The sequence below is a fragment of the Xiphias gladius genome, chromosome 19 (assembly GCF_016859285.1).
Source record: "Xiphias gladius isolate SHS-SW01 ecotype Sanya breed wild chromosome 19, ASM1685928v1, whole genome shotgun sequence".
Taxonomy (NCBI): Eukaryota; Metazoa; Chordata; class Actinopteri; order Istiophoriformes; family Xiphiidae; genus Xiphias; species Xiphias gladius.
This window is the reverse complement of record NC_053418.1, coordinates 27,888,026-27,912,354: the sequence shown is the minus strand read 5'-3', so window position 1 is coordinate 27,912,354 and position 24,329 is coordinate 27,888,026. Positions and strand designations below refer to the sequence as shown.

At 37.7% G+C, this 24,329-nt stretch overlaps 1 protein-coding gene across 1 annotated transcript in view; it reads left to right on the top strand.

Moving 5' to 3' along the window:
* The window catches only part of whrnb (whirlin b), a 105,150-nt gene that overhangs the window by 58,854 nt on the left and 21,967 nt on the right, over positions 1-24,329 (top strand). Inside the window, exons 4-5 of the mRNA XM_040154211.1 lie at positions 3,667-3,941; positions 5,808-5,844. Of these exons, the coding sequence (XP_040010145.1) occupies positions 3,667-3,941; positions 5,808-5,844 (312 nt within the window). The remainder of the gene's footprint in view (positions 1-3,666; positions 3,942-5,807; positions 5,845-24,329) is intronic.

The window sequence follows — 24,329 nt, the reverse complement described above, 5'->3', positions numbered from 1 at the left end:
GCACATTTTCTTTGAAGGCATTCATGGTGTTGCACTCAGTTCTACTGGTTCAAAAAGACACAAGTAGTAGTGTGAACATGGTAAAACACAGAAATTTAAACTTGCCTACTTTCTCACCCTCACATACCTGGCTGCCAACAACTGCGTGAAGATGGCTGGATTGTTGGTTTCAGAAATTTAAAAAATTGTTGGAGTCAATTCCAATTTCACTACTGCAAAGAGAAGAGGGGAGGGGGTTTCAGATTTGTTCGACAGTCCGACAAACACTTTGTTTGAAGCATATTTTGGCCACCTGTTTGTCCTGAGGATGCTGCGTGCCAAGGGACATTAGATTTAAAAGGTTTTATCTCCATAGGAGCATCAATGTGCTCAGCAAAGTTCCTGGCAAACTGCTGATTAGATCAAGAAATATCTTAGATTCCATTTTACATTTAGTCCCGAGGATGGCACTAGATAATAGCTGATGAACTGATCAAAATGGAAAGGGTTCATCCTCTGAGAAACATGAATGTGATCAATAAATTTTCATGGGTAACAGTCAATTTGATATGGATATTTCCTGTGTACAAAGGGAAATTCTTTCATGATATTAACACTAGAAGAATGGAGTTGGGCTCATGATAAAAATATTAGAATTAATTCAGTGCTTACCACGAGTATACAAAGCAAATTTAATTGAAATCCATCTGTAACTTTTTATCCATGCTAGCTGGGTGATTCAAGGGATGCAAATGTCAGTAGGCCAGTCCACCACATTGGTCCAGAATAAAATATCTCTACAACTACTGGATAATTTGCCATGAAATTTTGTTCAGACATTCATTGTCCCCAGGGAATGAAATCTGTCCAGTACATTGGATTATGACCTAATACCTGTAAAACATATAAAATTTCCATCAGCCTCAGCTGTGCTTTGTGTATAGTGCTAATTAGCAAATGTTTGCATGCTAACATGCTGAACAAAGACAGTGAATATTGTAAACATTATACTTATGAAACAAAAACATGTTAGCATTAGCACTCTGAGCATGTAAGTAAGCTGACATCAGCATTTAGCTCAAAGCACCATTGTGCCTCACATAACAGCTAGAATGGCTTTTGTTCTGTTGAAACATATTGCAAGAACTCACCCTCTGGGGAACATGAATATCTACACTATTTTTCAGGTCAATCTACCCAGTACTTGATAATAGAAGATATCTTGTTCCCAACCAGTGTTGAACAGATGGACAGAGGGACTAGGTGACATCCTCATTCCCTTTAGTTGGTTTTAACCTACATTGCTTCAATTTTTAAAAACCATATGGTATAAAAACACTATGGTTTTCCTCACTTTTGGTCTGATGAATAATGTTAACATTATTTTATCTGTTAACGCTCCTCTGACATACTGTATTTAAAAGGGCCAGGACCTCACCTATTCTCTGGCTGTTTAGGGGGGATAATTAGCTTTAGTGCATTAGCATTAGTTTTAATGCATGTGTCTGTGAGTGTTGCACCCTGCAGACAACTGAACGAGTTGGGGAAGTTAGGACAACCTTGAATTTCATTCACTGTTTGGTATTAAATCTGTGGCCTGAGGTTGTGACAGTGAAAAAAATATTGTCTGAATCAAGAATTGTGATGCATTGTGCACATGGACCTGTATGATTTCAGTGAAACAACACTCTGCTAAAGAAATAGTTTTTATAACAACTGCTAACAATGAACTAAAACTAAAACGAATTTTTGTTTTGTTTTTTAATTTATAGTTTTTCAGTCCCTGAAAAAAAAAACCATTTGATCGAATGACAAAAAAAATATGATGTTTGAGTGTATTTAAATTTTCCATTTTCCTTAAATCTTCTTACATACTGGTGAATACTGATAAGAATTACAAGATTGTAGACATTATTATACTTAATATGAGACTATTGTATCATATTAAATAACATAAACATATTGAGTCTAATGCAGGAACATTTCCATAATCTTGTCGTAAACTTTGTTTAGTTTTTCTGTCCATTTTATGCATACAAACGTTCAAAGTCAGATTCACCAAACTCTCTTACCTGAACAGACTTGTCGTATATCACTCATTTCAACCTGTTCATGAGGTGCGTGTTCCTGAGATTTCATCATTAGCGTAGTTTACCCCCTAAAACTGTCAAATAAGGCTACCTGAATTTCATTCATAAAACTGTTACAAAGAGTAAAAAAAAAAAAAATTCACACCACGGAGCTTCAAATCCGCTGTTGTAAATCAGCAAACAAATTTAGTATTGTCACTACAGTGGTATTAGAAGACCTGAAACAATTAGAAAATATTAATAGTACATCTCAAAAATCTTTTCTTTTTTTTCTTAGGGTGTGAAAGTACTGTAGCTATGACAAGGGGTATAATGGTGACAGAAATAAAGACAGAAGGATTTAACATGTTATGCTAAATCTTTCTAAAGCAATGTGGTCAGTGACTAATTTGAAAAGTGGCCATGTGACAGTTACAGAAATATAAAACAAGAGAATACTACAGCCTACAGCAGGCGATGTTACACTTGTGGCTGCAACAGAGGATGAAACTGGAAAGGTCTGCATAAAAACCCTGAGGCAGCTGTTGGAGTGAGAGATTGTTCCAACAACTACTGAACTGTAAAATTTGCTTTGCTGAAATATACCAATAAAATAATAAAATCTAAGGTCAAATTTCAGTTTTTTTCAATAGTGGAGACTTGTATGACAGGTTTGGACCATTTGTGAATTCTGTTCATAGCTAGGAGAAAGTTCAAACTCCATGAAGGCTGTCATGTCCATAGTGAAGGACAAAGGACTCTGTATCCTTCCACACTTGAACAAATGGTTTATGCGTGCAGTGAAAGACAAGGCAGCTGTCCTCACCTGTGTTTCCAACATTGGTCAATATAACAAACTAAGTGAGAGCTGCTTTACAACAAGACACACATGTGGTTTTCACTTGTTTACCATTAAACTCCCAAACAATGATAACCTTCTCATTAACATCCTGCATCTCATTAGCATCCAGCAATTGTTGATAGAGGACGTGTTTTATCTTCTCCTTTCAGCCTCAGACTAACAGGCATTCTGACTACTGCCTCAGCAGTAGCATGACATGGCCTCTTCATATGTGGACAGAAGGCCTTGGTTAAGACCTAGGATGACACAAACTCAAAAGGGTCACTTCCTTATATCAATGACGGTGCAAGATCCACCTGGAAATGGGTACACCATCATTTAGGTGTGATCCAGTGTTGTGACAATAACACACGTTCTGTGTTTCCTTAAAGGAAGGTACAGTGCATCTCCTACAATCAAAGAGCACATCTAATGTTTTTCCATATAAAGTAAACCACCACAGCACGATGATTTGCAGGTTAAAGAACCCAACCAAGTGCCAAACTACATCACACTTGAGCTATGAGTCCGGGCATTTATACCAGCACACTGGTAACATCATATCATTCTAGGCTACATGTGACTTTTTTTAAGATCTTTGGATATAGAAAAGATGGATAATATTTACCATTGCCCGTGGTTGTCAACCATTCTTAGAAACAAAGTTACATGCAGATCTTTTATGACCTACCCTGATATCTGTGTTTGTCTACAGTTGATCTTCATTTGGAAGATGAGCATGTGGTGCATATTTTTAATTAAATTTGTCTGTTGTAGGTGGGTGACCAGATCCTGGAAGTAAATGGTCAGAGCTTTGTCACCATCTGCCATGATGAGGCGGTCCACATCCTCAAAACAGGACGACACCTTCTGATGAAGGTGAGGGATGTTGGTCGCCTGCCTCATGCACGCACAGTGGTGGATGAGACCAAATGGATCTGCAGTCAGGGCATAGCTGAGACCAACGCTACAGCTAACCCAAGTTCTGTCACCAATCCCTCTGTCAATGCTGGTATCCACACTAATGTCAGTGCCAGTACCTGCAGTACAAGGTGAGTGCATTATTCTAAAGTAGAAGGACTATTTGCGAAATAAAATTAATACTAAAACTGTCAAAAGCAATGGAGCAGAGACATTATTGTAATTGATAACTGAGTTGTGCTTTGTTTGCTGTGTTTCCACATGGCAATGGTTTACAGACCTGGGTCAAAGACTGTATTTTTTTTCAATTACTGAAATGTGTATCCAGAAACTGTTAACGATTAAGATAGTGGGTAAATCCACCTTACATTTTATTTTACAATCTGTAACTAGAAACATATACTTTACTTTAAATTTGAGGTTTTCGGTATACAGTATGAACAAACTAAAGTTTAAACCCTAAAGTTGAACTGAGTGTACCGAATTATCAGTGTATCTGACTGAATAAGTAGCTTTTTGCATTAGAGCTTTCCTCACTGGTGACTGAAAGTGCCATTCAGTTTTGATATATAGTATGATATTCCCTGTCTAAAAACAAAAACTTTTTAAGCCACAGCAAATTGCAAACTCAAAACAGCTATGATGTAGGCTACACCATGACCTAGTGCTTCTCTTCAGAAATTTAACCACATGTCAGGGCTGTGGCAGCTACAAATATACCATGTGTGAACTGAAAGAACTGTGACTGGTCAGCTTGGGCTGGTTCTGTTTGCTTCTAAAAGTTTACGATGCTGCAGGAGATTGTTGACAGTGAAGAGCATGAGAGACAGAGTTATCGTCTCCTTTTCAGTAACACACATCACACATCAGTTGTTTCCTATTCAGTACTGAGACCAGTAGAAGTAGATGTTACCTGGATGTAACTCCAGTTCTCTAAGTACTTGTGTAGCCCACCACTGCTGCTCTATATAACCAAGTAAATGAAAGACGTGTACACACATTTACGCGTAAAATACATCTGTCTAGTGTTGCACAGGTTGGAATCCAGTGCTGAACAATAATCCAAACCTACAGGATTAAGTATAAACCCATTTTAACTCTTCTGCGGAGTTGTATGATCACAGTGTTATGAACAGTGCTTAGTTGTTTTTTTTTATAATAATAAACTACATAGTCAGTGACTATGAATATCTGAAATTAATTGAATTAGAAAAATGTAATCAGGTTCATAGCGTTGATCACTCTGAAGTGTGCTGGTATGGCAAACTCACCTGTTTCATACTGGCAGCAACTGGTAAGAAAGCTTTCATTTTCAGTTTCATTCTGAAGATCTGTTGAAACATTTTAGGGCATGTATTATCACTCCATTGTTATTTTGGTTCTCAAATGAATCAGTTTGATTTAATATGTACAAGTGAACAAAACAATCACAGTGGATATATTAATTTGTTTAGTTCATTTAAAACTAAATCAGTAACAACAGAAACTTTGCCATTCTGTGAACAAAATCTTATCTAATGGAACCTCCATCACTGAGAATGGGTCTGTTTCGGGAGTCCAGGACAAGAAAACCTTCCCCGCAGTGGAGGATCGTGTTTGACAGCTCGATTGTGTTTGACAGCAAAGTTGTGAGTGTAGACTCTGCTCTCTTTCCCTTATCCCATTGTCTCCCACCCCTAATGGAGCTGGCACTGATTGAGAATTTTAAAAAATTCTCTGCCTGATGCTGCCTTGGAAATCATTCAAGTTGGCTCTCAGCTCCACACTTCATTAAAGTCACGTTGCTTGGTCCTCCCTGAGGCTGGGCTAGGCCGTGATGTTGTTGTGTTTTTAATGTTCTACATGCATAAGAATTGGTGAGACATACAGGTAATTATGTTGATGCTTTTACTTTCATGTGTTGTTCTCAATTCAGTTTGTTTGTAGGATGACTATGCACTAACTGGAGATAATTTGTTTCTTAACTATGCTATGCATTATTTTCTTCTTTGTTGCAGACCATCCTCAGCCAGAGCTACACATGTATTTGGAAAGGTAAGAATGACAGCCATGCATTACTTCCCTCTGTATACATACTGTGTTGACACTCTTTAAATTGCATGTATGGTACTGACTTGACTGACAGATTCCACACTCCAACATTCTGTATATCCATCGGAGCATGTCATGTATTTTTTCTGACTCCTGAACAGTGATGGGGCTAGAGGTGGATTAATTAACTTTGGGCTTGACTCAACAAAATCAAATAAGATCTGCTTGACTTTGACCTTAATGCTAATATCTTGTGACTAGGTCCTTTTTACTTGGAATGACTGATACACTCCCCAAGACCGAAGACTGAAACTATTCCTTTTCCCAGTAACTGACTTACATTGAATCAATTGTATTGCAACAGTAGTTACCTAAGATTATCACATTTGGGCATCATCAACGCATTCACCAGTTTAAGTAACATTAGTCTAATATTTAGAGTGGACTGTGTGTTTTTGAGGTTTAACACAGTTAAGAGTGGCTAATGTTCTTTGTTGAAACAATTAATTTATCAGTTTCTGTCGTTATAATCTCCAAGGTGAACTTTTTTTCATATCATATAAAAAAATTTAAGTTTATCAACTAAGGTGGGAATTATGCTTTTCTAGGCTGCAAAAAGGCAAACTTGCGTGGAGTCATTTGGGGACATTATGCATTTCTGTTATATAAGCAGCTTGTATAACATTTATGTTTTTTTCATCTCTGTTTTGAACCCACCTCCCAAGAGGAGTTGAATCAACCATTCAACTTGCCAGATGCGCAGGTCTGCAAGACCTGTTGAAATATGGGAGGTGTGTGCACCGGCTCATCTGTGAGCCTCTGACCTACAGTTACCAATAACATATAGAGAGTCTCTATAGTTTGTAGAGACATTTGCATGTATCTTCAGAGAGGCATTATTCTAGCTTCAATGGAGCAAGTGGATTGTGAAAAATGAGGTGTGCAAAAGTAAGTATGTTGCAGTTGTTATTTAAATGTATCAGATAAATATTTAATTAATATTTCATATTTTCTGCTCCATGTCTAATTTTCAGGTTGTAGCAACAGGTTGTGCCCAATTTTTAGGCTGACACTCAAAATTGTTTCTGTCTACTCAGCCAACAAAAAGGTCCAGATCTGAACAGAATCTTTGAGCTTTAATTTCTTTTTAAACTTTTGTTACAAATGCTGAAAAATGAATCCAAATGGATTTCATAAGTAATTCAAAACTCAGTTGTGGATTTAGAAATGCTATTTAATCATTAACTTGGTAGTTGTCAAATGGCAACTACAGAGTGGCTAGAGGCCGAAGCCGAGGCCAAACCTAGTACCTTAAATGCAGTGCCACTGATGGCTGCTAGATGCTGGGTCCAAAAAGTCCCAGGCTCCGATTGACTCCCATTCAAAAAGCGTCAACTACTCTCTATAACTGCTAAATCACTTCATTTTTTCCAGAAGTCATTATCAAAGTCGTTTCTTGCTATATCCGAACTACACACTTAGGACCCTGTGACTGTCATGGGGCCCCATTGCGCCATTATTTTTTCTCCTCAAATATAAATTGACAATTGCTATATTTTAAGCTCACAATGACTAAAATAAAATGTATGTATATATATCAAAAAGAAGTTTTTATTCCAGGAGCCCTCTGACAAACCAATTTCAAAGTCATCATCAGATTTTGACGTATTGATGTACGGACATCGAGTCGGCCAATTCTGACAGTGTGACAGATATTTTATACACTGTCATGGCTTCCAAAAGGACTTATCATGGGACAAGAAAAACGAAAACAAAAGACAGCCGATGAAGAACAATGTTTGCGGAGCAGAGGTAAGACTATTAATTTCACTTAGAACCTTTTTATGGAGTGTACAGTTACCTGACCCACTGGCTGGTTAACATTAGCTAGGTAGTTTTACTATGTGTAATAACAGCCAGCCTAGCTAGCTATCCCTTACATGCATTTTCTTTTTCAGCTGGCAAGTCTAGCGAATGTAATGTGTCATATCATGGTGTTAATGAACCTCATCTAACCAAATCTACATAATAGCTTTATGGTCAAAATTACAATAGTAAGGTATTGGATGCCTTTGTGCACCATAAGGCAGTGTGAGGGGACAACGCAGGCGAGGGTCGATTAAAACATCTGGCTATTTGTTTCTGCATTCAGAGAACAGGAAAGGGGAAAAAAAAATTTGACTGGGTCCAAGAGAGGGTGAAAATAAGTGCACTGAGTGCCATTCCAGTCCAGTATTCTGCCTTTGCTGTAAATTATTTACCAAAAAGGATTTTTGATTAATGAAAGATGGACTTTCTAACTGGATGAATATTAGTGCATTGAGTGGCAGCGCTACAGGGATCATGGTGAAGTTAGTTTTAGGTTGGATATTTGATAGATATTCACTCCAGATCCAGTCTTCTTACTCAGTTTCACCCAGTGTTGGCAGTAACAGGACGGTTTGCTCAACTCCAATGCCATATTGTATAACTGCACTGGAAAATTAGGGCACACCTCTTTTCGCTGTATTTTATTTTTTTTTAATCAAAATTTAGCAGTTTCTTTTCAATAGCTTCCATGTCATGTGACCCAGTAGTTCAAAATAAATGCTAAATGTATTACTACACTGGAAAAATAAGATACACCTATTTTTATAGGATTTAATGCTTTTTCTATTTTATATGAATATTTTTAATGTAAAACAATAAGCATTTTTTTCAATACCTTCCATGTTATGTGACCCAGTGACTCCCAATCAATGCCACATTTTATTACTACACTGGACAATTAGGAGATACCTCTTTTTTATTGGTCTTTAGTGCTTCTTCTATTTTGTATGATATTTTTACCAAAATTCAGCATTTTTTTTCAATAGCTTCAATGTCATATGACTTAGTAGTTCAAAATCAATGCCGAATTGTATTACTACACTGGACAAATAAGTCACATTTCTTTTTAGGTGATTATACAATAATGAAAACACAATTAACTATGAATATTATATTCCATTTCTGCCAGTAGATCCCCCTAAATCCTACACACGGGTCCTTTAACATTTAATAGCTAAACTCGATATATATTTCAGATATCCTTAATTCCTCAGTACATTTGTGGTTATATGGATATGCTTATATTTTTGTGACTAGTCACAATTCATCAAGTTACTAGTCACTAATGTAATTTTACTAGTAACTGGTTCTTTTTAAATAAGCAGTTAAAAAAAATTTGAACAGTATTTACAATATGAAAAATGATTATCATAAAATATGTTCATTCACTTAGAAAATGTGTCTTTGCAGGAGCACTCCTGAAATACTTTGGCAGGGGCACCAGGTCCATCATCTACCTCTGCAGACCAACTGACATCAGAAGCAGGGACCTCCTCTGCTCACCTGCAAAAACCAGGCCCACTTCATCACCCTTTTAATACTGAACCACTCAATCCAGCTGACAGATGCATTCAAGAAATATTTATTATAAAGAGGACTCTTTCAGATCATTTCAGATTTCTAAGATCAGTTAAGTTTCTGTCATCACTATATGTACAGAACATTAGTGAAAAATTAAAAGCAAACCTGGCTTAACTACTCAAGAAGGAACGATGCAGTATATTGCTTTTGCTGTAAATTATTTTCCAAAAAGGATTTTTTATGAATGACAGATGGACTTTCTAAGTGGATGAATATAGGAATACTTTTGAAAAGCCAAATGGCAACATAGAAGGCATTGGAACTATGCCTAAAAACAAGGAAGACCATAGACCACGCAGAAATGTTGCTCTTGGAAGCTGAGAGGAAGTACTGAATGTCCTGAATGGTCTCCATTATCCAATCTCTGGCTGAGAGAAACCTTGCATTGAAGGGGCCCAGTAACACATTACATGAGCAAAACAATGAAATTTTTTTCAAAGGAAGTCAAGGTGCTACCCAAATTTGATCTTGTAATGAAGCTGCACATTTGCCGGGTGCAAAACAGCTAGTGGAGTGATTCCATCTGTTTTGGAAATATTATCCAAAATGGGCTGATTGCTTCAATCAGTGTTAAAATCTTAGATGCCATGGTGACTGAAATTAAAAAGTCAAAGTACTATGCAATAATTTTGGATTGTACTCCTCACTTAAATCACCAAGAGCTGATCTCAGTCATCATCAGGACAGTCAAAACGAATGAAATGCCAAAACTATAAGAACACTTTCTGCGATTTTGTTGTGGATTCCACAACAGGCCTATGTAGGTTTTTCATGTAGGTTGATACTGATGGACTTGAGGAGCTGAATATCATTTTTGATGACTTGAAGGGAATGAACAAAGGTGTTCAAGCAAGGCATTTCTCTCTGGTCTTTTTTGTCATGCTCATGGTCAACCTGACAAAAGTAAGAGTGAAATACAACTAATTATTATGTTTGATAAACGCCAACAAACAACTGTGTTTATAAACTGCCACGTGGAATAGATAACTGCGTCCTGCGTGAATATGCGTGAATATGCGTGAATATGCGTTCATATGCGCGTGCATGAAATGAAACTCGCACTTTCTAGTACCAACCTCTGTGGGGACCAGTCCTGACATTATATAGCCGTGTTGGCACTCCTCATAGGTGCACATAATTTTAAAACAAGACCATGATTAACTAGTCTCTCAGTCAAGGTTTAGTTAAAAATCTGGACTAATGCAAGATGGAAAGGAATGGGTTGACATTAACAATTGGTTAAATATAGAATTTCAAATGTTGATTAGCTGAGCATACTTGGCAATATGGAAGCACATCTCACTGTAAAAAATAACCATCATGCATTCAGCCAAGCCATTGTATTACTAGTATTTCATATTTGAAAATGTATAAAAGGAAATCTGTGGGAGCCAATTTAAATGGGCCTGATGCAGCTGATAAAATTATTAATAAAGCTGCAGCCATTGTCTATTGGCTTATGTTTACATTGTTTAGCCAAAAATAATTGTATAATATTGTGAGGACTGGACTAATTACCAGGCAGCAGAGCCAAAGCTCAGTGTTATAATTTATTATTTTCTACATTTTATATTTTCACAATTTCTTATTTATGTTCATGTTAATGTATTGTAGTGGGAGCACCAGGTTTTCATTTCACGAAGAAAGATGATAGCAGTGCTTGTTATGATTTCTGTAAAATGGTAATTTCAGGTAACGGAGGAAACACCAGCAATACGCTGAAACATCTTTCTATGCAACATGGGCTTAAATTCCAGGATTGCCATGTATTTGACACTCTACGCTCGAGTATCCGTGCTTCCCAACCAAGCAGCACATCCGTTATTGAGGGTAAATGCTATTAGGTATGTTATAATAACATTAGTGCCAAACAGGCAGATTTAACAGATATTTTCTTTGACTTAGAAAACTTAAATGAAAACGAACGCTGTACAACTATTCCCTCATATCATCCATTAATAAAACCTTTGAGTTGACACTGAAAACCTGTGTAGGCCAGTTTTTTTAACACAGAAAATTGATCAGGAATCATTAAGGGAATCCATAAAGGATCAGACCAATAAGCAGAATCGATAATGGCATTGCTATCAATAAAATCGTATCGATTCCAATTCCTAGATGCAGCAAGGGGGTCTACAGATGCTATCCACTACTTTGGCAATGTACAGGATCTCTTCTCTGAGACACAGAGATGGGCAATCTTGAAGGATCATGTGACAGTTACACTGAAGTCCTAGAGTGAAACACGGTGGGAGAGTCATGTAAACTGTATTGAAGCTGTGTGGTACCAGGCCCACAACATAAGAGATGCACTGCTGGAGGTCAGGGATAAGGCCACAGATGCTCTGACCAAGATTGAAGCACAAGCTTTGGCAGAGAAGGTTGGGTCATATCGCTTCCATATTTTTACAGTAGTATGGTAGAATCCTTAACCAAATTAACCATATAAGCAAGCTCCTGCAGTCTGCCACAATGCGTGTTGATGTGGCAGTTGACCTTCTCATGAAGGGAAAGACCCTTGCTAAACAGATACAGAGACACTGTCTTTACTGCATCACAGACCTCTGCTAAAAACATTTGTGAGGACAAGAATGTGGAGGCTGTGCTGAAGGAGAAGAGGCCTAGAAACACATGGAGACATTTTGCCTATGAAGCCCCAGACAAACCTTTCAATGATGCAATGAAGAGGTGGAAACAAAATTCTCTAATGTAGTTGGGGACACCACCATAGAATTGTTGTATGAACGGTTTCAAACATTTGGCCAAACACTGCACCAGCGCAAAGAGCTCTGCAGTACACTAACCTCTGGAGATGAAATGGACATTGACGGAAGGAAACTGGCTCTTGGAATCAAAACTTTAGGAACTGTACCCCAATTTGGGGATTGCTTGTACTCTCCCGTTGACCATCAAGATTTACCTGAGGTCGTCAATAGTCCAAGATCGCCTCAGCGGTCTTGCCAGAATTAGTGTTAATCGTCATCAGCTGTCCTGTGATGAAGTCATTGATGACTTTGCTTCCAAAAAATCTTATAAGCAAATGTTTTAAAGATGATGGTGATGATGATGATAGCAGCCAACTGAAAGTGATTATTTTAAACACTGTCAGTGACTCACCGTTTCCTTTTGTTAGCTTCACCTCCTCAAAATGTTCCTGTTTTTTAGGGGGTCAGGTTGAGAACTTTTAGAGGGACTGAGGGGACTTTTTATACAGCCTATTTTTCTGAGAAACTTCCTCCTGTTAATCTTCATGGTGATAATTGTGTGTAGTTTGTTATTTGTTCATACTTCATTTACACCTTTATCTTCATGCCAGTTTCATTATGCCCAATAAATACTTTTGTAGTCTGATTTGCAAAATGGTTTTACATTTTTATCCAGACCTTCCTATTGTCACTTTATAGTTCTTAATTTTATGTTTATTGATTGCAAATATATAATTTATTCAAAACATTGTGTTTTTAAAAAAGTAATTGTATTGGTTCATATTTTATAATTTGCATGTTTGTTTTGATTTTGGTTTGGTTTTCAATACAGCTATGTTCCTTAAATTAAATAATTAATTTCACTACAGACAGCTGATATAGAAAACATTAAAAGCTTCATAGATATACTTTACCACATTTTTGGAAAGTATTGTGTAGATGTTGTGCTTACATTCTAAGTTGTTAACACATATCAACAATGCACCTTAAACTATACTGTTTGTCATGTGGCATATTTTAAGACCCTGGACTCAATTATGAAATAAGGAGCACACATGAAGTGACTCATACAAGACTTAACAGATACAAACATAAAAATATCAGAATAAAACACTTTTTGCCACACAGCCGAACCAGTGGATGACCGGGGTCAGTCTACATGGTCTCTGCTGTGTCCCAAAGCTGGATGTAGCTGTCACCTACAACCCCGACTTGTGGATTAAAAATACATAATGCTTCACATATGTGCCCTGAGGTTGAGAATGAAAAAATAAAACTTGATAACATGATTTACACACTGTTTATCACAACTCATTCTGATTGCAGTAGTTTGATACCAAATCATGATAATCAGGCTGTAAAATACAGTAGCTATATATCTGCTGATCATGTTGATAATGGTCACTAATGGTTAAGCAGACTTTTCACTCCAATGCATACTTTTTTACTCTCCCTTCTTATGTTATTCACAGTCTGTAAATAAGAGTGGTACATGTCTATGGAACTGTGCCAAGACTCCAGTGAAGAGACGTAAGAAAATAGATGAGTAGCAAGTCACCATAAATGTAGTCACTTTAAGTCTTCGACAAGTACAGGCAGTAAAACAAAAGTAACAGATTATAAGTGTTTAGGCTAAAAAAGTTCCCATTAGAGTTAAATGCATTACAACTCTGCGATGGTGTCCATTTGTTATGGTCTGGTCTGGCGGGGCAGCAGTATATAAAATAAACTGGGCATGCCCCCTGGATAAAGTGGAGGTGGTGGGAGAGAGAAGGATGATGGCCCCCAACCCCTGCATCGGACTCTGACAGCACTAGTCAGCTCCTTCAGCAACCGTCTGCTCCACCCGCAGTGTTCAAACGAGCGATACCGCAGGTCTTTTTTTCTTGGTGCTGTCAGACTGTGGAACCAGCACTGTTCCCAACAACCCACCAGGCACTCCACAAACACAAATTGACAGTAATATGAGCAATATTTCTTTTTCACTCACACAACTTTTTTTTCTCTCAAAATATATGCATTACTATACTTAATTTAAACAATGTTTAATATTATATTGTATTCTCTCATAACTGTGCTTGACTCTCATCAATAGCATACTGCTGCTGTAACAATCCAAATTTCCCCCTGTGGGATAAATAAAGTTAATCTTCTCCTCTCTTCTCTTCTCTTCTCTTCTCTTCTCTTCTCTTCTCTTAATAGCTACCGTTACAAGAGTTTAAATTCATTCAGTGACACTACTACAGTCTGCGGTGATTTTTCTGGAGGGAAGTACCTAGCTGTTGTTAAGGAACTAGCAGGCGAGGCAGGTGATTTGATTAAGCTAACCCTGCGGGTTCTGTCCCAGAAGTAAGAAAGCTTAATTCAAAACCCTACTGACATTTGCAGAAATGCAAATAAAATAAATAAATATCCAGCCTTGGAACACACCCTTTCTCAACAGTATGTCACGTGGCTTGGTCTACAGACCGTTAAAAGAAATGCTGAATGAGCGATTGCATTGAGTTGCAATGAGTTACAGACGCTAATGGAACAGAGGCTAGCTAGGATGTGACTTAATGACTTTGTCTCTCTTTGCAAGCCGATGGGTGACGTCACACCTTGCTTGTCCATCTTTATACAGTAAACAGTCTACGATTAAACCCCACACTATAATCACAGGAATAATATGCCAAGACATACCTGATAATTTTGCATTTAAATGCTATAAACTTTATTTGAATTTGATTCATACAAATTTACAGAAATATCTATTATTTGAATAAATTTACTCTACTAACTGTTACTCTGGTTAAAAAGGCCACATAGTGACTTGTTTAGGGCTACAAACAGAAAGATTAGAATTTGGAGTTCACAGAGACTTCAAAAGGGCTATCGAAGCATTCTGTCTGTTCGATCCACAGTGACTCCAACCTCTGTTCAGCCATTACTGTTCTGGTTTTAATAATTGATTAGGCTAATTGATTTGATTTAATATCCCCATATATAATGATAACACATCTCCCTCTTCCCTCATAATAATGTTTTTTATTTTTTTATTTGACGGTCCCATTGATCAAAATATTTTAAAGATGGACATTTCTAGTGGCGCTTTAGCAAAATTTAATATAGACAGCACTGCCTTTTTGTTTATAAATATTTATTTTTATTGAAATTTAGTGATGTATCTGTATATATAAAATCCCCAAAGTCCACAGAGACAGCATTGTTGTTAAACTGTCCAATAAAATGTATTTACAATGTATTCAGCTTTACCTTCAGATAAACTGGCAACAACAAATATTATATTTCAACCCTTAGATCAAGTTTTATGTATCAAAAGGAATTGTTACATATATTAAAACATACCAACAACAGAGCCAGTAAATTACCAAAGCACTTGCCAAGATAAGAATCTTCTCCCTGGTGGGTCCCTGGCGAGTTTGACTAGCCTGAGTACGGGCTGCTGTGATGATCGGCGTTATTAACCAGCCGAGGGGACAAACAGACCACATATTCGAAATGTAAATGGTTACTTTCTCGCCTGACAAAATATCAATTAAGGGTTAGGTTAGAAACAAGTTTGATTGGCATGCTAAAGTATTTGTAATGTTGTTGTTTATACAAATCAAACCCATCACTCCTACCAGGTGTCCTGGAGCACTTCCACTGTAGCAGTTCTTTTGGCATGTGTTGTCCCTGTTTGTATGTGTTTTCATATTTGTTGCATGTCTGGATTTGGAGTGTGTTTCCGTTAATGTTTGTGCTTTCTGTCTTCTATGTGCTTTGTCCTTAAGGGCCATCATTTGGTCCCAAGCACAGAATACATGGTGCAAGGGTGGGTGGAGAGGAGCAAACATGTTGGCTGTGTGAGACTTTCGCCTAGAAGGGATGCCTCAGAACCTTGTCTGTTTCTGACGCAACATCATCTGCCGCACCTGTGCTGATATTAGCGACAAGAGCAAACTAGATACACAAAGCAAATGCGCAGTAATGATGTAATAATTTCTGTAAATGTAAATAGACCCTTCAAACAAATTACTACCCAGCCAGTGGTGGCATTTACATCAGCATGAAACATTAATGTTTATTGTGTTCAGAGTAGAAACGTCAATCAATCAGTCTGCACTGAACTATAAATTAGTATAAGTGGTCCTTACAGTATTTGTTGCCCACAGCTGCTTTATAATGTATGAAAAGCTTCTCCCTCAGTTCTTTAAATCCCTGCAGCATCTGAAGACAGCAGGACACATTTGTAGATAATTCTGCAGCCTCTGATTTGAGAAGTATCAGAATGCCATTAGGCACAGCTTTCCACTGTGTTTACCTTCACTAAATCACATGCAAATGACACTGGGTTTCTACAAAATAACCACACACAACCTATACATATTAGACTGGTCTGTTATGACTACGTATTCTGTTGTTTAAATGGGAGATGTCTGATTATAGCAGCTGATCAATCCTTTGTATCATTGCCTCCTTTACAGCTCTCTTTTTAGCAAAAACAGCATGTCATGTTTTATTCTTGAAATGTATTACTGTGCAAATGCTGATGTGTCACATGTTATGGTGTGTTGTGAGCATTTATGACATGAGATACATTAGAAATAAAACTGAAACAGTGACAGATTGATGTGTTCATACAAATGGCTTCATCGGTATTTTTTTTTCTACCATCACTTTTCAAGTTAAATGAAAAACCTACACCATCTACCTCTATCTGCGGATTTGAGGTGCTGTTTTCACCTCTTGCCGGTCTGCGCCATCTGGACAACAGTAGGATTTCCTGGAGAATCCTCTTTGCATTTGTTGAACTGTTGTTGGCCTGTGTCACTGTGATTGGCACAGCTGTTTCAGATCGATGAGACCAGTGATTATATTTTTTTGGGGTGTGTTAGGGGATTGAGTGAGCCAAGAGTGCAGCACCTTCTACTGCTATGGCATATAGTAGAATTGAATCAATTTAAAGGCATAGTTTGACATTTTGTGAAATACACTTTTTATCTTCTTTTCTTTCACTATTTGTTGGTGAACAAGATTTTAAAATTTAAAATTTTATATTATTATAAGATTTTATAATTACAGTATATTTCATTATAGGTAAACTCAATGTGCTTTACATTAAAATGTATTTGCAAACACCAACCCAAACAAAGACAGTGAGGAACCCACATCCAATCCAAAGACATAAACCAAAGATACAGACATCCACCCACACACATTATTATAAGCCCTGAGAAAACAGAAAAGTTTTCAGTTTGCTTTTATAAGTGGAAATAGCTGTGAAGCATCCCAGGTCATCAGGCAGTTTATTTTACAGAACTAATGTGACAAAGGGTGCTTTCACACAACTAGTTCAGACCAGAGACAAAAGCGATCTATTGTTTCCTTTAAGTTCTGGTCTGATTTATTACAAACAAACCAACAGCTGTAACCTGAAGTCACATAGACTGAAAGGTATGTCACATGAGCATTAGTGGAGACCGGATAGGCATATATATTATTGCTTTTGGTTTTTCAGTTGTTTGTCCCATGTGTGATGATGGAACATATACTGTAAGCTTAGATTTAAATCAATACAGCTGTCACAGAATGCATAATGGTTCATGTTTTATTTGTGCTAAACTGCAACCTTAAATGTATTTTACACTGTTATTTCCATACATTATATGTGCGTAACTACAGTGAGCTAGCAACAGACACACACACACACACACACACACACACACACACACACACACACAAACACATAACATATAACATATATAACATATAACTAATATATATATACCATGAACATACAGTACACAAAAGTTAAAAATTTTTAGAACACTTCCCTTTTCCAGTTGTTACTGAAATTTACATAGCGTAATGTCTCAGCCATTCTAAATTTAAAGCATACACAAATGAAAAATTAATATTAAAAAAAAAAGGAATCATGGAATCTTCTTGTTGAACCAAATATAATCTCATATAGAGGCCGAACACGCTCGTTAAGTTCTTTGTACAACGAAAAACAAATGTTCAGAAAGTTCGTCCCAACACTGTTGCAAAAGTTCCCACAAATGTTTCTCACTTACTGGCTGCTTTGCTTTCACCTTCTGTCCAGTTCATCCCAAACCAACTCCATGGGGCTTAGGTCTAGAGACTTTGCTGGTCTTCCCTCATGTGAAGCCACTGTTTAGTTCTTTTCCTCTAATGTTCTGGGTCAGGATGAACCTCTGACCAACCAGTCTGTCTTCCTTTGTTACTTGTCTTTTTCTCATCATTCTGAAAGCAGTATACAGTTCTACTTCCTGCAGAACAGTGGTGTCCTAATTATGCATCAGAGGGTTTAGTAACACAGTTTGTTTCAGCACTGCCTTTGTACAGACAAGAGGGTTTGTAAGGAACTAAAGTTGGGGCACCTGCAGGAATTGTTTGCATTAACTTTCAAGGCTTCATTTACTTCCATTGCTGCAGGGAAGCTATAAATGCACAAATTTCGTAATCTCTGAAAAATCCCTGCTTTCTATAAAATTTGAAGGATTTTTCCGTTTTTGATGACCTTAACTTTTTTTTTTTTCCCTCAGGCAGTTTACCGCTTACCTTTGTACCATTTTAGGTTATTAATTGGACTTGAACTGCTTATATTTCAATAAAAAGTGAGAAAATGGGGGTGTTCTAAAACTTTTGACCAGTAGTTTATATGTAAAATTGTGTTGTTCATTTCAACTCCTCCCTCTTATAAGTGATCTCTATTGACAATGTAAACAGCTGACCTACATGCTAATATGCGCAGAAAACCAACACAGTCTGGATCAAAGGCTCTGCTATAAGTAAGCAGCTATTCTTCAGAGAAGACTCCAATTTCTCTGCCCCAGGCAGGCAAGGCCTAATGAGCTTTGTAATTTAAGATCCAATGGGTGGCCATGTTGATTTAATGCATGTCCAACAAGCATTTCAACAGCCGCTGGGTAACCATTAATAAATTAAGGACACTGCATAAAGAATGCTAATCTGAAAGATGAATGGGTTCTGAGGGACAACATGTAGTGTTTGGCGCTTGTATCATAGTTACTCGAATGGGGATAGTTTTTAAAAAGGAGCTTGTTATTGAAAACATTGTTCTGTTTAGTAATTAGGCCCCAGCCTATGATGTGATTGGTTAGAACATGACTGCTGACACATCACAATTTAGGAGACATCTGAGAGACTTTAAGTTGCAGAATTTCTCCGTCTATCTCTCTCTCTCTCTCTCCCACCTACACACACACACACACACACACACACACACACACACACACACACACACACACACACACACACACACACACATATACACACAAACACACACACATACAGTACAGCACATACACTAACCCCCAATGTTCATGCTGAACACATCCTGCAAAATGTTCGCTGTTGTCCATGGCCGGGAATCATGGTAGAATGGCTCTGGGGCAAAACATTTTCTGTTGGGCCCCATCAAACACCCTGTCCTACCGCTTGCCCTGTGTGCATTATATATTGCATGTACATACCCTCTAAATTCCCATCAAAGCTGTTACACGCATGTCCTACACATACACAGGTCTTTTCATTTGTTTTGCCTGATTAGACCTCTTCCCAGGACTTATATGGGTGCATACAGAATGTGCTTGATTGACAGTTCCCTCACCTCTCTGTCAGTTTTACTGCACCCAGGAGGAACTTCTTACACCTGTATGATTCTTAAGCCCTGGTCAAACCAGACAGTGGCACACTGAAGTTCATCTGTACGTCCTCACGGAATATGTGGTTCTAGAAGCTTGGCAATGGAATGACCATTTGTAGGGCTAGTTGGTGAACTACTGTTGCTGGCCAGTGGTTAACATGCTTGTGCTACTCAGTCATAATAGCTCTCCAAGCTAGCGGTTGTTGAGCAGTTTATACTGTTAAATAAAGGAGATTAAATAAAAATAGATGGTGCAACAAAGGCAAAATATTTCTCTGGTTCTCCAGAATTATACTATCTGGCCCCAGGTTTTCAGTGTCCCAAATGGTTTGATATATTTTGATTAAACACAACTTTATTTTGGAATGCCCACCATGTGAATGCACCAAAATAAATGGATAAAGTAAATAAAAACTTCAGGGCAGAGCATCACTACAAGACAATGCGACAAATTAAACCAAAAGTACATTCATTTGACATGTTCAATCAAATCACGAAAGCCTGACGACTTGCAGGGAACCACTGCGGGCTGGGGCCCTGGGACAGTTGCCTGCTTTGCCATATTGGTCAGAGTCAATGTTAGTGTCATTTGTCTGGTTACAGTATCCACTCCTGGTAACCAAAATGTATTTGGCAAAGCAAATCATTAGTATATAAATGTGTTTTGCCTGAGTCAGGGGTTGCACATGATCTATAGGCTCTTTGCATGGTCAGTGTAGAAAAACTGAATATTGAGCACAGTTTCTTCTTGATTATTCATTCAATAATAGTGACTTTTGTCTTTGCATTCTCTGTTATTGCAAAGGCAAATCAAAGCAACACAAATTTTATATACATTGTAAGCCATTTCGTCATTTAGCAAAAGACTTGGACTGTGGGAGGAAGCCAGAATACCCCAAGGAAACCCATGCAGGCACAGGGAGAACATACAAACTCCGCACAGAACAGTCCAGCTAAAGCAGGGTTTTTACCCAGAACATTCTTGCTGTGAGGCAACAGTGCTAACCACTGCAACACCATGCCAGCATGTGTTACATGATTACAATATTTTTTTACGAACAAATGTGTCATGGCAGTCAATAGAAACTTTCAGCTTTTGTAACAGTTTAGTTTACACTTGAGCTATTGGCCAGAAGGTAAAAGCTCATATTCAGAGTGAGGGATGTGGGTTGGATCATTCACTATTTTGACTGATGACTGTAGAGAATGGTGTTCTTTCCTCTCTATAACCTTCATCACAGTCTGTATAAGATGACTGAACTTAGATTTAACCTTAACTAACGGGTTGCCGTAGCTGATTATGCTCTCTATAATTGTCCGGTAAAATAAAAACATGACTCTCTCATTTATATCATAAATTTTGAGTCTTCTTAAGAGTATAGTCTCTACTGTAACCTGTATTCTTATAATTGCAGACCTAAAACACAAAAATAGTTGCTGTCAAAAAACCCTTGATGAAGACTTTACTTCCATTCTGAGGGTTTCATTTTCAGAACCTGGAGAAGATGTAAAACTTCAGCTGACAACAAGAAAATCACAGTTTGGATTTCCAAGATCTACATGATTGCAAAATTTAACCTCAGAATTGTTCAGTTAAAATAAATAAATAAATAAACTATAGAAAACTTAATAACATACCATTATCATAAGCATCTGTGTTTTTACAACATTCCTGTTTTTGGGGACAAGTCTGGTTTGTCTTTTAATGTTTGATTCTGCTGAACATACAGAAATAGGGACTTTGGGCGCAGATGTAGATTGATGTCCCGGTGGACTTTTCCCCTCAATCACTAGAACAGTGCTTTATTACTGTTCAAAATGCAGACCCTCTACTCATTTAAAATACTCACAGCAATCATGTTCAATCTGTTTGCTGCCTCTTCTTTTAAAAGGGAACGTTGAACAATATATTTCCATGGTTACATGTCTTTCTATTCACATTGTGTCAGGATATGTTTTAGATTCATTTAACCCTGACCTTTTTTCTTTGTGTTGGTGAAGGAAAGACTTATCTTTCTGAAAGCAATCAGTCCCAATACCTGACTCTGGATCTCAAGTGGTTTGTCCCTCAGAATATACCATGCAAATTTGCAAGAAAAACAATTGGATCTTTCATTGGGTTCAGGTTATTTTCATCTCCATACATATACTTGAGATACATACAGGGAAAGAATATGTTGATCTTCATGTGGACCTAAGTGCAACATAGAACAGACATACAAGCACCACACAGTGTTAAGGGTAAGAGTGAGCACTCTTACATTAGTAGCAAGGGTCCAGTTTATTTGTCTCCTTTTGTAGCAAATTGACATGATGGTGGAATTTTGGCAAAACAGTCTTTAAATCTGCATTTTTAAGTCACCAGCAGTGATAGAAAATCTGCTTGAATGTAGTTGTGTAGCTATGTTTCCAATCTACTGAGATGCTCTTATTTTGAAAGTTAAAGACGTGAAACAACAAAAGGTCCACAATTACGTCAATACTGGACAAGTCCGCACATCACGACTTCATCCAGTTCAGTGCCAATGCAGTAGTGACCTTATGCATTTCAAGTGTTGTTTTGTCTTTTAAATTCTGTCTACATTGGAAGTGGGATTGTATTGCATTGTGTGGGTCAAGGTAGAGCTAATGTACTTTGGAGGCTGCAACACACAGTTGGCCAGCTGGTAAGCTAGTTAACATCATAGGTAACTCTGCACCAAAACATAACATTTTTTAATCTGATATCTCCGATGAGCAGTTAGGTCCATAAGTATTTGGACAGTGACACAGTTTTTGTAAACTTGCCTCTGTACACCACCACAATGGATCTGAAACAAAGCCATCAAGATGTGATTGTAGACTATCAGCTTTAATTCAAGGGGTTTAACAAAAATATTGCATTAACTATTTAGGAATTGAAGCCATTTTTATACAATGTCCCTTATTTTCAGAGGCTCAAAAGTAATTGGACAAACCAACATAATTATAAATATAAGGATTATTTTTAATACTTGGATGAAAATCCTTTGCAGTCAAAGACTGCCTGAAGTCTGTAACCCATGAACATAACCAAATGCAGAGTTTCTCTCCCTTGAGATGCTTTACCAGGCCTTTACTGCAGCTGCCTTCACCTGATGCTTGTTTGTGGGTCTTTCTGCCCTCAATTTGTTCTTCAGTAAGTGAAAAGCAGGCTCAGTACGGTTGAGGTGACTGACTTGGCCATTGAAGAATATTCAATTTCTTTGCTTTGAGAGGCTCTTGGGTCGCCTTCACAGTATGTTTTGGGTCATTATCAATCTGTATCGTTAAGTCCCATCAGTTTTGCAGCATTTGGCTGAATCTAAGCAGATAGTACAGCCCTTTTCACTTCAGAATTCATCCTGCTACTTCTATCAGCAATCATATCATCAATAAACACCAGTTACCCAGTTCCACTGGCTGCCATACCTGCCCATGCCATAACACTGTCTCCACCATGTTTAACATGATGATGTGGTTCCTTTCCTCCTCCATACTCTTCTCTTCCCATAATTCTGGTCCAAGTTAATCTTGGTTTCATCTGTCCAAGGAATCTTGTTCCAGGACTGGGCAGGCTTTTTTAGATGTTTTCTGGCAAAGTCTAATCTGGCCTTTCTTGAGTGTTACCAGTGGTTTGCACCTTGTGGTAAACTCTCTGTATTTACATTCATGAAAGTGTCTCTTTGACAGTGATACACCTATCTTCTCAAGAATGTTCTTGACCTGGCTAGAGGTTGTGAAGGGTTTTTCTTCACAAAGGAAAGAATTCTGTGATCATCCACTTTAGTTGTCTTCTGTGGTCTTCCAGGCCTTTTGATGATGCTGAGCCCAATTACTTTTGAGCCTCTGAATATTAAGGACTATGTATGGGTGTATGTGGTATTGTCAGGCCATATAAACTCCTTATAAACTCCTTGTAAAGTGACATGTGTCCCAACCTTGAGAGACTTACAGTAGGCTGTAGGCTGAGAGCTACGTATTTACTATAGCCAGCAGAGCAACCAGATATTAAAAGAAAAAATAGGAAATGGAACAAACAAAAAATGGGCAGGCCACATAAAGTCAGTGTGTGGTGACTTTGAAAGTAAGGGTGTGGATTTAAGGATAGGAGTTTATTCCCTCTAATTTTGATGTGCGTGACTGGAGTTCATGTCCCGTTACAAACCAGTAATTAACATTTGCCTTTTTATGAATCCTAACCAAAAACCTAACTTAAACAAGTGTTTTAGTTGCCTAACCCTAACCTTAGCCATAGATTATTTGCCATAACCACAATTTTTTCTCACCTTAACCATAAAACAGTTTCCCTGTGCGACTATTATAGATATTGAGAATTTTTAAAACACTGTCATTGTATGTAGAAAAAATGTTATGACTGAACATTTTCTGAGGTTTTACAGAATAGTCCATGTTAAAGTCCAGGGTTTTGTCGACCCATCCAACCACCCGCACTTCCTACCTATACGGACTTTGTTGTTGCAGAACAGCGTCACCTGACTTCCTCCTTTGCTCCCATCATAATTACTATGGCCACTAGAGGGCTTTGTCACTTCTTATATTGACTTCTTATATTTACTTGAGCTTCATCATCACAAAGCCAAGTAAGTCTCATGCAGAGATTTTAAAACATCCCATTTCTGCCATCTAATGAGATT